The sequence below is a fragment of the Callionymus lyra genome, chromosome 1, assembly GCF_982586985.1.
Source record: "Callionymus lyra chromosome 1, fCalLyr1.hap1.1, whole genome shotgun sequence".
NCBI classification, from domain to species: Eukaryota; Metazoa; Chordata; class Actinopteri; order Syngnathiformes; family Callionymidae; genus Callionymus; species Callionymus lyra.
In genome coordinates, this window is record NC_141818.1 from 6,043,090 (window position 1) to 6,058,725 (window position 15,636).

Here is a 15,636-nt window from a genome sequence, read left to right on the forward strand (position 1 = left end):
GGATGTTTAACTGGGTGACACTGGGGAGAAGTCAACAGCTGGCTCTCCGTTATCAAAAAAGCTCAGGCTTAAGTTTGTGTTGTTTCTAAACAGAGAAGAATGTCTTCAGTTCAAAATCTCAAACAGTTCGTCAACGATCGTCTGGCCGCTGCTGCTGAAGAAATCTTCGGAGTGTTTCAACAAACTGTGTCCGAGTTGGAGAACGAGTTGAAGCGTCAGCGCGAACTTCTGGACGTGTTTCAGAACCAATCCAAGGTTCTTCTGAAGCCTATAGGTTCGTATATTATTAATGTGTTTGATCAGAGACACAAAATGTATACAATTACATTTTTGTTTGACCGCGTTGACGTTAGTCAGATGTTGAACTCACGGATCACGGCGAGAGTTTCTCACGTGTAGCGCGTTTGCGTCCGTTAGGGACCGTCAACAAATTTTATTATGTCATTTTTATCATATTATTCTTGAATAGCTTCCAGGAAATGTGGCCTTTGGACTTCAAATCATCTTAAAATCTGTCAGGGGACATGGAACACACCAAGATAACTGAGATATATTAAAGCACAATATTGATTACAATTATTAATTAATAACTACCTAATATTTACTTGTTTTTCGTCCATAGCTTCAAGGAAATGTGACCTTTTTGACTCCAAATCCAATCATCGTACACGTAACAAATCAACAGCTTGCTCTCCATTCACTTACTTTTAATGCAGCACATCATTGATGTATTTTTAATTAATAATCTTATAATATTTCCTTATTTCTTCCGTCAATAACTTCCAGGAAATATTATCTATTTATTTAAAATCAAGTTTAAATCTTCAGGATAAACGAGATACATCAGTATCATTTACTTGTATCACAGCACAAGAATAATTACTGAAATTAATACTCTTTATATATTTTATATATACTCGAATTTACTCAATAACTTCAAGAAATGTTGTTCTCTATCATGTCAAGAATATCTCCTCCCTACATACTACATACTAGAAGCCCTAAGCTTTGGAACTATCTTCCTCTCTCTTTGCGCTTGATGGAGTCTACTGATTCCTTTAAGAAACATATTAGACGTTTTTATTTGTTCAGGCTTTCCTTGATTTTCTGGAACTCCTGTTGTGTTTTCAGTTTTATCTTGCCTTTTAAAGTATATACTTTATTGAGTATTGTTTTTTATTTTTTAAGCTCTTTGTGACCCTGGTCTGGAAAAGTGCTATACAAATAAAAATTACTTACTTACTTACATATTTCATATCTTCGGCTGTATAGGGGAAGCTGTTGTTTACTATTTTTACTTTTACTATTTAAGACTCATCACATGTGGTAACCCCCAGAGAACCTCACGATTTGACGAGGTGGATACATCTTATTAATGGTCCTTTACTTGATGTAGAGAACGTGCCACTGGTTAACAAAAAGCAGCCAAGTTTTATTTATTTTCCCCCTTTCTCACAAAATGACAGAAAAATAGGAAAGTTGGATTTTGAGATTAGTTGCCCTTCAAATAAGAAAGTATCCACAACATTAATATTGGTTGTCACTAGGCATATACTGTAATACATACAAAAGACCAAATGTTTTAGACTTCATAATAGTAAGCAAATGGATCATATCGTTTCATCAATATGATCCATGAACAAGATTTATTGTATAAGACAATGAATCTCTTGTATGTCTACAGATGTCCAGCTTCATCAGATGATAAAACAAGAATCTTCTGAGCAGGAATGTAGACCCAGTTTGGACCCAGAAGAACCAGAACTTTCACCTAAAGAAGATGAGAAGCAGGTAAATGTCGCTCTTGTCCAAGTGAAGAGTGAAGATCTAAGAGAGGAAGAGCCTTCAACCAGCAACTGTACTCAACACATGAAAACAGAAAGTGATGAAGACAACTGTGGAGAATCAGAACCCGAACTACATACACTTCATCAAGCTGACCAACAGATTTCACTGTCTTCTGCAACTGACACTGATGACAGTGAAGACTGGAGAGAAACCAGCAACTCTCTATCAGGATTAAACACGGAGGAAAATCCAAAAAGGCATGCAAGTGAGAAGAAAGATGATGCTGAGCATGAATCTCTGACCTGTTCTAGATGTGAAAGAAGATTTTCTTCAAGAGTTGAACTGACGCTACATTCAAAATCCTGTTGTAAATTATTTACTTGTTGGTTTTGCGGCAAACGTTTTGAAAACAGGCAGAATCTGCAGAGTCACGTTAAAATTCATAGAGGTGAAAAACCATTCAGCTGCTCACACTGTGACAAATGTTTTGCAAAAAGATGCAACCTTAACTACCACATGAGAATGCACTCTGAAGAAAAACCTTTCACCTGCTCACAGTGTGGTAAAGGGTTTAAATACCCTGGGTACTTGAAGACACACATGAGAAGCCACACTGGAGAAAAACCCTACATCTGCTCAAAGTGTGGTGACTGCTTTAAATACAGTACATGCCTTTCTAGGCACAAGAAGAGTGCCACTTGTACTTAAGTTATATATATATTAAAGAGAACTCAAGAACTCCTTCCTGTCTAATGACTTCTGCACATTCGTTCATTCCAAGGAAGTGTTACATTTAGAATTAAAACAGTCAATTTATTAATAGTAAAAAAATGATTACAAAAGTAGGCCATACAAGACCTCAAATACAACAGTTAACAAAGAATGCAAATTATTAAGAAATACCAGAAGTTCGAGCGCTCGGTCCAGTCTCTGTCCAAAATCCTGGTTCACCCACCAGATCCTTCCAGAGAGTGGCTCAAAATCTCTTAGCATGTCCCTTCTTTTAAAGACCTCGAGACCCTCCCTGTACACGTGAAGTAAGTTCAGTATACAATTACAAACTCAGGGTACAGGATGTTTTGCAAAATCTGACTCCCTTATGAACAACAAATGTTGTATTCATGCCTTGACCTAAACACTGACATAAACAATGAATCTTCAGTCTTCTTAAAATAAAGAATATGGTTTAACTTTGAAAAAGAGATAACATTATCAATGTTAACAATTGAGTACATAAAATGAGGATATATAATTTAACCCTTCAATGGGTACATATATGTGGATCGATCTGAGGATATATCTTCAATATATATATATATATATATATAGATAGATTTCATGTTTTTCCTTTGGTGTCTCTTACTCACACATGGTTTCATTTATGAAATGTAATTGAATCTATTAACTATGCAGATTTGCCCATTACGTCTTCGCGACTAAAAACCTACTTTGTAATCATAAATCACACTCAAACTCAGATCTGATGACATGTGTTTATGATGGTAAATAACAGTTGTGTGGTAATCAGTAACTAGCATCATTTGAAGCCTTTGAATAGACAATGATTACCATATAAGGAGATGTACTGTTATTCACGGTGCAATTGCAGAAAAAGATAAATCGCATATCTGGATAGAGCGTAATCATTTGGGGGGTTAAGTGGAGTTGAGAAAACGTTTGGTTTTCTTCAGTAAGTAGTGGAGATAAGATTTTTTGATATATATTTAGTAATGGAGTTGGAACAGGGACAGGCAAAGCTCAGGTCTGGAGGTGACAAATACCGTTGATCATCCTAATACCCCTATCCTAGGAGACAATAGGAACCGATAAAGAGGCTCTTGGAAGTTAATGTGCCAAGATTGATGAATAATTCCAAGCATGTATAGGACTATCTAATATCAAACTAGCTTTACAATCTCGGTTGACCATTTAACCATATCCCAGGTGAAACGCAAATATTATACTTGAAACTGGAGGCAAATAAACCCATTAAAAAAAGATTCAAGGCTCGTTGTACGTTTGATAAAATTGCTTGTAAGATTAAGGACATTTCTATCAGAATATGGCCTGACCACGACAAAATGGTGTTACAAATAAAGGATTGACTTTGTTGAGTGTTGTTACAGTGCATTGAGTCTGAAGAGGGTGGAAGAATTTATATGATTTAGCAACATTGTTAGACTGCATCGGTTCATCTTTCCCATTGTAGGAAGAATAAAGGTTTAATCATCATTTTTATATCTGCCAGCACATCAAATTAATTTAATTTTCTGGTTTTTGTTTCTCATTTTATGGCAGATACCGTCATTTATCTTTGTATGGTTTGAAATGTTTACTTTTCTTTTGAAGGACGTTCGTTGTTTGGAATTTTCTGTGATGAGAAATTTAAAAAAAGAATAAAAAGGAAATCTGCAATGTTACTTGTGACTTTGAAATTAGATTAATGGTTAATAAATAATGCATAACGTTTTTGAAGTAACTTGACCAACAATGAAGAAGACGAAAATGAAGATGAAAGCTTCTGCGCTTTTTGCTTAAAGGAAACAAAGTCGGTGCAACCATATTTCAGTGTATATTCAATAATTCAATAATATGGGTTTCCGTTAAAAGGGCTTACAACTAATACACATATTTATAATGAAAAATAAAATGTCCACAATAGGTTGACGGTAATAACTTAAAACCCAGAACAAACAACTGAACAAAACCACAACCTGGAAATGAACTTGCAATAATTGACCAAAACAATAATAATAAACAAACAAGCTGGATATACAAGCTGGAGCTGAACCAGACACTTTCTTTTGGTGGAACAGTAACTGTAACTATCACCATTCAAATGACTTAAATGCAATTTGTAATTTTTTTGTATAAAATGAAGTTGATGTAGTGATTCCTGATTAAAACCATTGCACTCAATTCCTGAAAATGTTCAAGTAACACAATAGCGAAGTTATCTTAAAATCAAGATATTTAAATAACTAAACTTCAAATATATCCTATATTTGCTACCAATGGACACAACAGTAGAATCTAATTGAATTACCTGTTGTAACTCCTGTTTTTTTATTTTTAGACTCACTTTTCTTAATCATTAAATCTCGACATTCCCTAATTTAAACAATGCAAGTGAATATAATAAAATGTTGCCTTTTGTCAGTCATCAAAGTTTTCCATTTGTCCCTCCATATTCGGTGCATTATAAGACAGATGTTCATTTATTCTCTTAGCTAAACGGAAGGAACCACAACACCTCAAAATATAGTTTGCAATGTAGAAGCAAACATCCTTAACATCTGGCTTAACAACACAAGTGGCTGTTCACACAGTTTCACTTATTCAGAAAGAAAGACACAATAAGAAATGTTGTTCTCAAAAGCAACATTAGCATCAAGTTTAAAAATAAAGATTTATTTTATTCAATATCGTCATCAGTTTTGAGGCAACACTATTTATATTGTGTTTTATTGGTTATCAGTCAATTGAACAAGCACGTGTTCATTTACTATTCAGATTTGACATCAAATCTATTGGTTGTTATTTTAGAAGGAAGCTCTCTGATTTTACACAATTCAGCGATGCTGATGGTTTCATGTGAATACCAGGACCCAGAATCTACACGGGACGAGGGACCGGAACCATCGTTCCCTTCATGTGCTTCGTCGGAAGGTAAAAACTGTGACAGAGAAAGTAAACAACAAACGCTCCATGGACAAAACTGGAACGCGGTATTCGATTTACTGTGTTAAAACATTGTTTTTTTTAGGTCGACAACCAGTGGTTCAATGTCGATGCTAAAGAATTATTTGAAATATTTCAAATAACTGTGAGTACGTCGTGAACGGATGGACGTTCTTCTGAAGCTTCCCGAGGTTCTTCAATCTCTAGGTTCGTACAACGTAACGAGGTTTGAAGAAAGAGTAAATGAAGTGTTCATGAGACGTTACTTATCGTACGATAGCATTTAATGTTTAGACTTTTTTTCCCCGATAAATATAAAATCGTTTTAGATGCATCATGGGTCTGGTCAATAACCTGCTTTTTTTTTTTTAATCTGATATGCAATACTTCAGTGCAACGTTACTTAGACTAATGTGTTAGTGTAATTGTTCTTTTTAGAGTTATAGACAAAAATGTAAGTTCATTTTAATGTAGGGACTGGAGCTCAGTTGTTTTCGTCTTCATCTTCGTCCAAAAAGACACTTAAAAACCTCCAAATACCTCTGTACTGCTCATCTGTAAACGTCCCTCTTTTATTAAAGCCTCAAAATGAGAAGAATTGATAAGAAAAATAATAAACAAGTCTATATTTTAGGCTTGTTTTGAGTGGATGATACCAGGCCGTCACCCTAATGACTTATGTCAAGGCTACACCTGAGGGAAGTGTACAGATCTTAATGTCTGTTTTTGTTTTTTACTGTGGGAGAAAACCGGAGTGCGTGGTTATCCCACACAGACACGAGGAGCACAGAATATCTGATACAGCTGCTTAAAGCTGTGTCATATTTGCAAAAAAAAGGGCCGATAGAAACGTTAGACTATAGATGTTAAAGGCACACAGATGATCTTATTTAGTTTTTAAAAATTGCGGTTACACAAATATAAATTCACAGTTGACATCAAGAAAAAGCCTTCTCACCCTCAGTGTAATAGCCCTGCATTATGTTGACGTTGAAGCTTTTAAAGTTGTTGCCTGTTTTTCAGATATCCAAGTGATAAAGAAGGAAGATTCTTCTGAGCAGGAGTGTAGACCCAGGGTTGACTGTAAAGAACCTGAAGCTCGACACAAAGAAGATGAGAAGCAGGATGATGTTGCTCTTGTCAAAGTAAAGGGTGAAGATGAAGATCAGAGAGAGAAAGGATCTTCAACCAGCAGCTTGATTCAAAACATAAAAACAGAGGTTGATGACAACAACTGTGTAGGATCAGAACTATACGCACCTGATCACCCTGACCAGCAGAAGTTACTCTCTTCTGAGTCTGACACTGATGGCAGTGAAGACTGGGGAGAAACCACTAACACTCGGTCTAGTTTAACCTCTGTGGACAATCCAAAATTTCATGTGAACGTGGCGAATTCTGAGCACAAAACACTGATCTGCTCTGGGTGTGAGAGAAAATGCTCATCAAGGTCTGGACTGACTCAACATTCAAGCTCTTGCTGTAAATCACGGACATGTTTGGTTTGTGGGAAATGTTTTAAAAAGAGACAGAATCTTGATGATCACATGAGAATTCACACTGGTGAAAAACCCTTTAGCTGCTCTCATTGTGGCAAATGTTTCACACTGAAAGGGAACCTGCAGAAACATATAAGGAATCACACTGGAGAAAAACCCTTCAGCTGTTCCTTTTGCGGTAAATGTTTTACAAGGAGTTCATTCTTGCTGGCACACATGAGAAGTCACACTGGAGAAAAACCATTTAACTGCTCAGAATGTCTTAAAGGGTTTACTCAAAGTAAGAGCCTGAAGGAACACATGAAAATACACACCGGGGAAAAACCCTTTTCCTGCTCTCACTGTGGTAAATGTTTTACACAGAACGTGAACCTCAAGGAACATGTGAAAATTCACACTGGGGAAAGAAGTTTTGTCTGCTCTTACTGTGGTAAATGTTTTAGAAAGAAGTGGACCCTGAAGAATCACCTCATAACTCACAATAGATAGAAAACTAATTCTACTTAATTTTGAGCATTTTGATCTTATTTCTGTTTTGGTTTTAAACTATCATCTCAACTATTTTATTCTAGTTCAAAGGTGGAAATATAGCAACTATATTTCCAGTTTTAACTATCTACTGTGGATTGGTATCAATCGCAGTCACATTTTAAACATATAACGTGATGTTTTTTTATTCATTTAAATGATTTCTGTACAAAATCAAATAGAAAATAAGGTAAAGGATCTTAATACAATGTTTGACTGGTGAAGTTTCAATTCATGAGTTTATTTCCCCCCATCAATGTTTTCTGACTCATTTCTTGGCAGCCTTGTCCTCAATTGACCAAGACCATTTTGTTGCTCACGTCAGAAGCCAGTTCAGTGCCACATCATGGAAGCGACCACAGACATGAAGATCGAACAGTACTCTAGTCAATGTCGCTGTTCTGTATAAAACGTACAATTTTCTCCACTAGCACTGCAGTATTTCACTAAATAAACAATAATATTTTTTGTAAATTAATTGTTTATTCACACTAGATCAGCCTGACCAGCTAACAAATGTTACTTTACTGAAATTATGACAAGAAACAAAGCCAAAAAGTGTGACAACGAAAAAAACTTTGACTTAATCCTCTTCCCCCCTTCGGGAACATAGGGCCTTGGTGAGTCGTCTCCACCGCTTACGGTCTCCGGCGGTCCTCTTTATCTCCTGCCATGAGGTGTTGGCACTGTCCAGGTCTTTTTTGAAACCCCTCCTCCAAGAGAGCCGTGGTCTTCCCCTCCTTCTTTTCCCCTGAGGGTTCAATTCCAGCGCTGCTCTTGTGATGGATGATGGAGGCTTTCTCAACGTGTGTCCTATCCACCTCCACTTTCTTTCACGTAATCTTGAGTTGATGAAGGTTTGGTGTTTCTTGATGTTAAGTTGAGTCAGTCCCCAGGTTTACCTATGCGCGCCTCCACACCCTTGGTGGCCCATCCGTCATTACTGATTACGCTCCCCAGGTACGTGAACTCCTTTACCAACTCCAACTCCGTTCCTTGGCTGTAGAGGGTTTTCATGTCCTGCTTTGCAGCGGCCTCGTGCGAGATCCACTTCCTTTTATCTCTCATACAGCTTCTCTTTACCTTCCGGTCTGCTGTGTTGTAGAACTTCATAGCGTTGGCCTTCTGGTTCCTGGTTCTGCTGTTATCGATATTCGCTTTCAGGTTGCGTCTTTCCTCCACCTTCTCCCATGTGCCTTCACTCATCCACGCCTTCTTCTCCCTCTTAATCTTTCCCAGAACCTCTTCGCATGTGCTTGTTTATGCTTCTTTGATGTTAGACCATTTCGTACAGATTTCATCGTCATCTACCTCTTCATCTGACTTGTATCGTAGTGCATCAAAGCCGTTTGCCAAGGGGAGTACGAACTCCTGTTTTGTTTCTGGGTTTTTCAGCCTGTCTATGTCAAAATTGATTGTCTTCTGTAATTTCTTCCTACAGGCGGCAAGACGTACCCTGCATGTGGCCAGGAGTAGATGGTGGCCCGAGCCAACATCAGCACTTCTCTTTATTCTGCAGTCCAGCAAAGTTCCACGCCACCATCTGGAAATCTCAATGTGGTCTATCTAGTTCTCAAATGATCGCTTGTGTGATCACCAGGTCACTTTGTGGCTCTCCTTGTGTGGAAACAAGGGGCCATCTATTACCAGGTCGTTTAAGGAGCAGAAGTCGACAGAGAGCTCTCCCATCTGGTTCATGGTCCCGACGCCATGGTTCCCCATCACTCTCTCATTGCCACTGTCTGTAGATCCCACTTTGGAGTTCATGTCCCCCATGAGAATGGTGGCAATCTCTCTTCTTACGTTTGGCCATCGTGGCTTGCAGCTGTTCATAGAATCTTTCCAGAATTTGTTTTATGTGTGCGCGTGCGCATTCGTTTTATGCGTGCGTGTGCGCAGTCGTCTTATGTGTGCGCGTGCGCAGTCGTTTTATGTGTGCGCGTGCGCATTTGTTTTATGCGTGCGCGTGCGCAGTCGTTTTATGCGTGCGCGTGCGCATTCGTTCTATGCGTGCGCGTGCGCATTCGTTCTATGCGTGCGTGTGCGCATTCGTTCTATGCGTGCGCGTGCGCATTCGTTTTATGCGTGCGCGTGCGCATTCGTTTTATGCGTGCGCGTGCGCATTTGTTTAATGCGTGCGCATACGTTTTATGCGTGTGCGTGCGCATTTGTTTTATGTGTGCGCATTTGTTTTATGCGTGCGTGTGCGCATTTGTTTTATGCGTGCGTGTGCGCATCTGTTTTATGCGTGCGCATTAGTTTTATGCGTGCGCATTTGTTTTATGTGTGCGCATTTGTTTTATGCGTGCGTGTGCGCATTTGTTTTATGCGTGCGCATTAGTTTTATGCGTGCGCATTCGTTTTATGCGTGCGCGTGCGCATTTGTTTTATGTGTGCGCATGCGCATTCGTTTTATTCATTTTATAGGTTTGTTTGTGATGTGTAGTTATGCGTTTGTGTGCATGTCACTGGTGTGTGTGCGCATGTGTCAGTGTGTGTCTGCGTGTGCGTGCGTGTGTGTGTTTTATGTGTGCATGTCACTGTGTGTGTGTGTGCGTGTGTCAGGGCCGGGTCTAGGCAGGGGCAAGAGGGGGCCTGGCCCCCTCAAATAAATGTTGTGCCCCCTCAAGATTTGTGGCTGCCCCCTCATACATGCCTGTCTAGACCCGGCCCTGCTATCAAATGTTTGGCCAAATGTGTGTAAGTCAATCGCATAGCAGTATATGGAAACACATATTTTCAAATCTATTCAATAATATATTTTCTACCATTTACTATTCTTTAAATGGAATACTTTTGATATGTTATCTCAGCAGTTGCGTAGTCTCTTATGAAATTAAAAGCGAATAAACAGTAAATGTAATTATAATAATCGTGATATTTTCTTTATGTAACGATTTATACCTTATGATGGGTAGTAGTTAGTATTAGGTAAATTCGTTTCGAGGGCGTAATAGGCACACTTGGACTGGGCAGAGGAAATGTACTGGGTGAAGCTACATTTACACGTGATAACCTCTGGCGGAACTAACCGTCCGGAACCATTAACCTGGTCTAAATCGGATGTTAGAAAATGTGACACCGGTGCAAAAAAAAAGACATCCTCTCCATGAAAAAAGGCTCAGTCTTAAAAAAGAATGTCTTCACTTCAAAATATCAAACAGTTCGTCAACGATCGTCTGGCCGCTGCTGCTGAAGAAATCTTCGGAGTGTTTCAACAAACTGTGTCCGAGTTGGAGAACGAGTTGAAGCGTCAGCGGAACCTTCTGGACGTGTTTCTGAAGCAACCCGTGGTCCTTCTGAAGCCTATAGGTTCGTAAAGCTTTGCTGTGTTTTTTTTATTTTAGGGGGAAAATGAATCAAATGATTCATGAAAACATTGAAAGATGAAATAAAGCACACACACACATACACACATAAAAATAACTTCTTCTTTTCAGACTTAGCTGAGGGAAAATAAATTGAGCAGAAGGAAAATAAATTGACATTTTTTTAGAAAAGTTTACACAACCTAACTAAGATGTTTCTCAAATTATTTTTGAACCAAAATACATACAAACCTGGATATTTTAAAAGAGCAGAACTCCTCTCAGAGCATGGCTTTTGCATTAAGCAACTTAATTGGGAAAAGAGATGTAAAAACTGAAGCTCAAAGGGACAAATGCTGGATTTTACAAACCAATAGACTTTTTCTGAACAAACCAAAAAGAAGCTAATTAAATTGAAACCTACCAAAAAGTACACATGTAACTATTTTCAGAGTGTCTTTGAGCCTGGGCAGAGACGAAGGCTACAAGTACAGTTTAAACACATTAGCACCCATAAGGTCATCACTAATAAAAGGAAGAAATCATTAGTCTACTTAAATGAACATGATTAGACTCCTTCAAATAATTTTGTTTGTATGATTGTCTCACAAGTCTGAAAAAAAGTAACATACAGTACATTGTTGATGAATGATGTTCTATATATCTATATTGTTTCATCAGTTATGTCAGCCAATTAACATTTTGTTTGTTTATTCAGACGTCCAGCAGCTGAAAGTGACTAAACATAAAGATTCTTCTGAGGAGGAGTGTAGACCTAGTTTGGACAGAAAGGAACCAGAACCTTCACACAATGAAGACGAGAAGCAGGTTAATGTTAATCTTGTCCAAGTAAAGCATGAAGATGAAGATCAGAGAGAGCAAGAGGCTTCAACTAGCAGCTCGACCCAGCACATAAAAACAGAAGCTAAAGACTGTGGAGAATCTGACCCAGAACTACATGCACTTTCACAACCCGACCACCAGATGTCACTCTCTTCTGAATCTCACACTGATGACAGTGAAGACTGGAGTGAAACCAATAATAAGTCCGGTTCAAACACTAAGGATAATTTAAAAGTTCTTGTCAGTGACGATGATGCTAAGAACAAATCATTTAGCTGCTCTGAATGTGGGGAAATATGTGCTTCAAGTACTGGACTGACCAGACACATAAAATCATGCACTGGATTGCTGACTTGTAAAACTTGTGGCAAATGTTTTGGTAACAAAAGAAGTCTGAAGAAACACATAAGAATGCACACTGGCGAGAAACCCTTTGGGTGTTCTTACTGTGGTAAATGTTTTAGACAGAAAGGGGTTCTGATTAGACACATGAGAATTCACACTGGAGAGAAACCCTTTGGGTGCTCTTACTGTGGTAAATGTTTTACACAGAAAGGGGTTCTGACTACACACATGAGAATTCACACTGGAGAGAAACCCTTTGGCTGCTCTGACTGTGGTAAATGTTTTACTCGGAAGCAATCTCTGATTTACCACATGAGAATTCACCCTGTAGAGAAACCCTTTGACTGCTCTGACTGTGGTAAATGTTTTACTCGGAAGCACTCTCTGATTTACCACATGAGAATTCACACTGGCGAGAAACCCTTTGGCTGTTCTCACTGTGGTAAATGTTTTAATCGGAAGGAGACACTGATTATACACATGAGAATTCACACTGGAGAGAAACCTTTTAGCTGCTCTTTTTGTCATAAGGCTTTTACTCAAAATTCAAACCTGCGTACACACATTCGAGCTCACCATAGATAACAACCTGCTTTCAATGTGGTAAATATTTCATATTGGACGTCTTATTGAGGTAACTTCAAGGTTGACTCTGGACTATCGATATCATAAAGCCAGTTCTATTCGTAGTAGATAAGTGTCATAACATACTCTATATAGCATCTGCTTAAGTGAAGGTGATTCCGATCTTGGCAATATGGTTTTCAGAATCAAAGGTCTTTTCCTTTTTCACCAAACCTATTGAGACCCAAATCCACAAAAAGTAAGATTAGCATTGTGTGACACTGAGACAGACCTGACCCACTGGAATAACCAGGTACCAGTTCAGATACCTATACTTGTCTTTCTTTGTCAAATATTGGAGAAGTTTATTGCCCATGCAACCCATAGGACTTGTACAATGACTGCCCTGCCGACGTGAACATCCTTTTAACTCCAGAGGAATTATATCTGGAGGAATGAGAAGACTGGTGTTAAGTTTCGTGATTAGTCGGCTATGGAAGTACATCTTTGCATCAGAATTTTGAATGGTTGAATTTAACATTTCTACTTTTCTATTCAAGCTAGCGTTTCGTTTTGAGCACATGAATGTATTCATTTCTATATTGATAGGTTGAATTTGTTTCTATTGAATAAGTGAATTTAAAAAAAATTCAAAATGAATATTTGTTTTGTGTATGTAAAGTTTGATGTTCTACTTCCAGTTATTAAAAAATACATTTTCTTGTAATCTTGGAATTGCGTTTTATTTTATTCTGAAAATAAAGTGAAACACTGGTTGTACTGGAATCACAAACACTTTCTTAAAAATGTTTAAATGAGTAAAGGAAAAAAAAATCTAAATCAAGATATTTTAGAAACAAAACAAATATATTTAATATATACTGCATGCAGTTTTTCCCTGATGCAGTGTCATCATTTCTGCGGGCATCTGTTTTTCCCGTCCCAGGTGAAGAACAGCCAGCATCTACTGGATGGAGTCCTGGACAGTTAAGCCATAGGCCATCAAGATTAGGGGAAGTTTCATATCCCAGTCATTTTAATTCTATGAAATATTCCTAACCTAAATATTCCATAGCAACCTAGACAAAGCAGTTTGCCAATGCAGGGAAGCAGACCAATTACATCAAATGCCACACCTCCATATGTGTTTCCACTGCTTGTTACTATAGCTGTGCATTAGACTGACTTGTTGATTTGTATGCGACACAGAGGTCACATTATTCCTCCACATCTCTCCTATGTTGACCCCAGTAGAACCCTCGACATAGCCAATGTTGCGTTTTTGAGACACCAAAATGTCGTGACATCGATAGCCCAGTGAGAAGTTGAAAGCACTGCCTACTTAAGAGCCCAATGAACCACTTCCTGCCACCTTTCTTCTTCCATGGCTGGCTCTTTACAGGTCCGCTCAAACACTCCATCTTTGATCCTCAAAGCTTAAAATTTGGACAAGAGTCCTTATTTGACAGTTAAGTACCCTGCGTCCTTATCTAAGTGTGGCTTTGTGCACAACTCCATCCACTGCAGTACTGGTTCCAAATCTATGTCATGACTTTGTTGGACTCTCCACTATGACTTTTTCAACAGGTTTAAGCAGGCCACCTTACCCTCACTGCAGTCCGTATCAGAACCTACCTCACTTTCTTCTGCCCCCCTCAGCTCCATAGAACCGCTTCCCAGCATCGCCTAACTCCAGGTCTGCGAGGTACTTCAGAAGATTCATCCAGGTAAGGCTGCTGGTCCTGACAAGGTGTCTGCTCTGCTGCTAAAGACCTGCGCTGCTGAACTAAATAAGCCGCTCTATCATGTCTTCAACCTCATTCTACAGCTGGGGAAAATGCAAACCCTGTGGAAGACTTCCTATATTGTTTCAATCCCAAAAAGAGCCGGCCTAGCGATCTGAAGACTTACAGACCAGTGGCACTGACCTCACAGCTAATGAAGACACTGGAGCGGCTTGTCCTCATTGTTCAGGCCAAAAGTTCAGCAAGACCCCATGCAGGTTGCCTAGCGCCCAGCGGTTGGTGTAGATGATGCCATCCTTCATCTCCTGCATCGGACCTTCTTGTAAGTAAGTAAGTAAGTAATGGTTATTTCTGGAGCGCCTTTCTAGACCAGGGTCAAAAAGCACTTTAACAATCACAAACAATACAGAGTTAAAATATATACTTTAAAAGATCAAGACACATAAGACAGACACTGGAGTCCCAGAAAGTCAGGGAAAAGCCTGAACAAATAAGAATGGCTTAAGATGTTTCTTGAAGGAGTAAAGGAAGCGGCTCAGTGTGGAGACATTTCTAGCTCCTTTAACACCATCCAGCCCACTCTTCTGCAGGATAAACTGACACGGATGCATGTGGATCATGGCCTGGTGTCCTGGATCTCGGACTACCTCACTGATCAACCACAATACGCCAGGCTGAAGGACATCACATCTGACACTGGTTTGGAGTACAGGAGCACCTCAGGGGACAGCACTGGCCGCTCTCCTCTTCACCATCTACACTTCAGACTTCTGCTACACCACCTGCAGCCGAACACCTCAAAGAACAAGGAGCTAGTCTTGGACTTTGGGAGGTCCAGGACAAACCTACGCCCAGTATCCATCAGAGGTGACGAGGTGGAGACAGCCGACATCTTAAGTATGCCTGATTGTGGCTGGACAGTAAACTGGACTGGTCCTGCAACACAGACCATGTGTATAAGAAAGTTCAGAGTAGACTGTACTTTCTGAGGAGGCTCCGATCATTTAACATCTGCAGGAAACTCCTCTGCATGTTCTATCAGTCTGTGGTGGTCAGCATATTTTTGCTGTGGTGTACATTATATAATTACAATGATAGACCCTTATTAATTGGCTTTACAATCAAACTGGAAAACAGTAATATATTTTAAGGTGTTCAAACAGTTAAAAAAATTAATAATAAATAAATAAAAACAGCTACTGGTAATAAACCTTTGAAAGTGATGCAGGATGAAATAACAAATTGAGATGTGTGGCTTTGGTCCTTTTAACCAAAGTAAAAAAACGTCACTATAATATTAATTGTTATTTTAGGAGGATAAGATTTAAAATGCAG

General features: G+C 38.9%; 4 protein-coding genes across 4 annotated transcripts in view; all 4 read left to right on the forward strand.

Annotated features, from left to right (window-relative positions):
* LOC148087603 (uncharacterized) overlaps nucleotides 1-15,636 on the forward strand; it is a 99,420-nt gene that overhangs the window by 40,118 nt on the left and 43,666 nt on the right. The gene's annotated exons all lie outside the window — the stretch shown is intronic.
* Nucleotides 51-2,596, forward strand: LOC148087609 (uncharacterized). Its single transcript, XM_087790031.1, has 2 exons — nucleotides 51-274; nucleotides 1,685-2,596. The coding sequence occupies exons 1-2, from the start codon at nucleotides 100-102 to the stop codon at nucleotides 2,494-2,496; spliced, it is 987 nt and encodes a 328-aa protein (XP_087646157.1). The 5' UTR covers nucleotides 51-99; the 3' UTR covers nucleotides 2,497-2,596.
* On the forward strand, nucleotides 5,521-7,813 carry LOC148087610 (uncharacterized). Its single transcript, XM_087789992.1, has 2 exons — nucleotides 5,521-5,676; nucleotides 6,493-7,813. The coding sequence occupies exons 1-2, from the start codon at nucleotides 5,634-5,636 to the stop codon at nucleotides 7,455-7,457; spliced, it is 1,008 nt and encodes a 335-aa protein (XP_087646118.1). The 5' UTR covers nucleotides 5,521-5,633; the 3' UTR covers nucleotides 7,458-7,813.
* Nucleotides 10,592-13,186, forward strand: LOC148087611 (uncharacterized). Its single transcript, XM_087789869.1, has 2 exons — nucleotides 10,592-10,808; nucleotides 11,523-13,186. The coding sequence occupies exons 1-2, from the start codon at nucleotides 10,634-10,636 to the stop codon at nucleotides 12,575-12,577; spliced, it is 1,230 nt and encodes a 409-aa protein (XP_087645995.1). The 5' UTR covers nucleotides 10,592-10,633; the 3' UTR covers nucleotides 12,578-13,186.

Bases quoted from the DNA above. Each gene is read 5' to 3' on its own strand.
- LOC148087611 (XM_087789869.1), top strand. From the start codon at position 10,634: ATGTCTTCACTTCAAAATATCAAACAGTTCGTCAACGATCGTCTGGCC. The intron at 10,809-11,522 runs GTTCGTAAAGCT...TTGTTTATTCAG, and splicing joins GGTCCTTCTGAAGCCTATAG to ACGTCCAGCAGCTGAAAGTG.
- LOC148087609 (XM_087790031.1), top strand. From the start codon at position 100: ATGTCTTCAGTTCAAAATCTCAAACAGTTCGTCAACGATCGTCTGGCC. The intron at 275-1,684 runs GTTCGTATATTA...GTATGTCTACAG, and splicing joins GGTTCTTCTGAAGCCTATAG to ATGTCCAGCTTCATCAGATG.
- LOC148087610 (XM_087789992.1), top strand. From the start codon at position 5,634: ATGGACGTTCTTCTGAAGCTTCCCGAGGTTCTTCAATCTCTAG. The intron at 5,677-6,492 runs GTTCGTACAACG...CCTGTTTTTCAG, and splicing joins CGAGGTTCTTCAATCTCTAG to ATATCCAAGTGATAAAGAAG.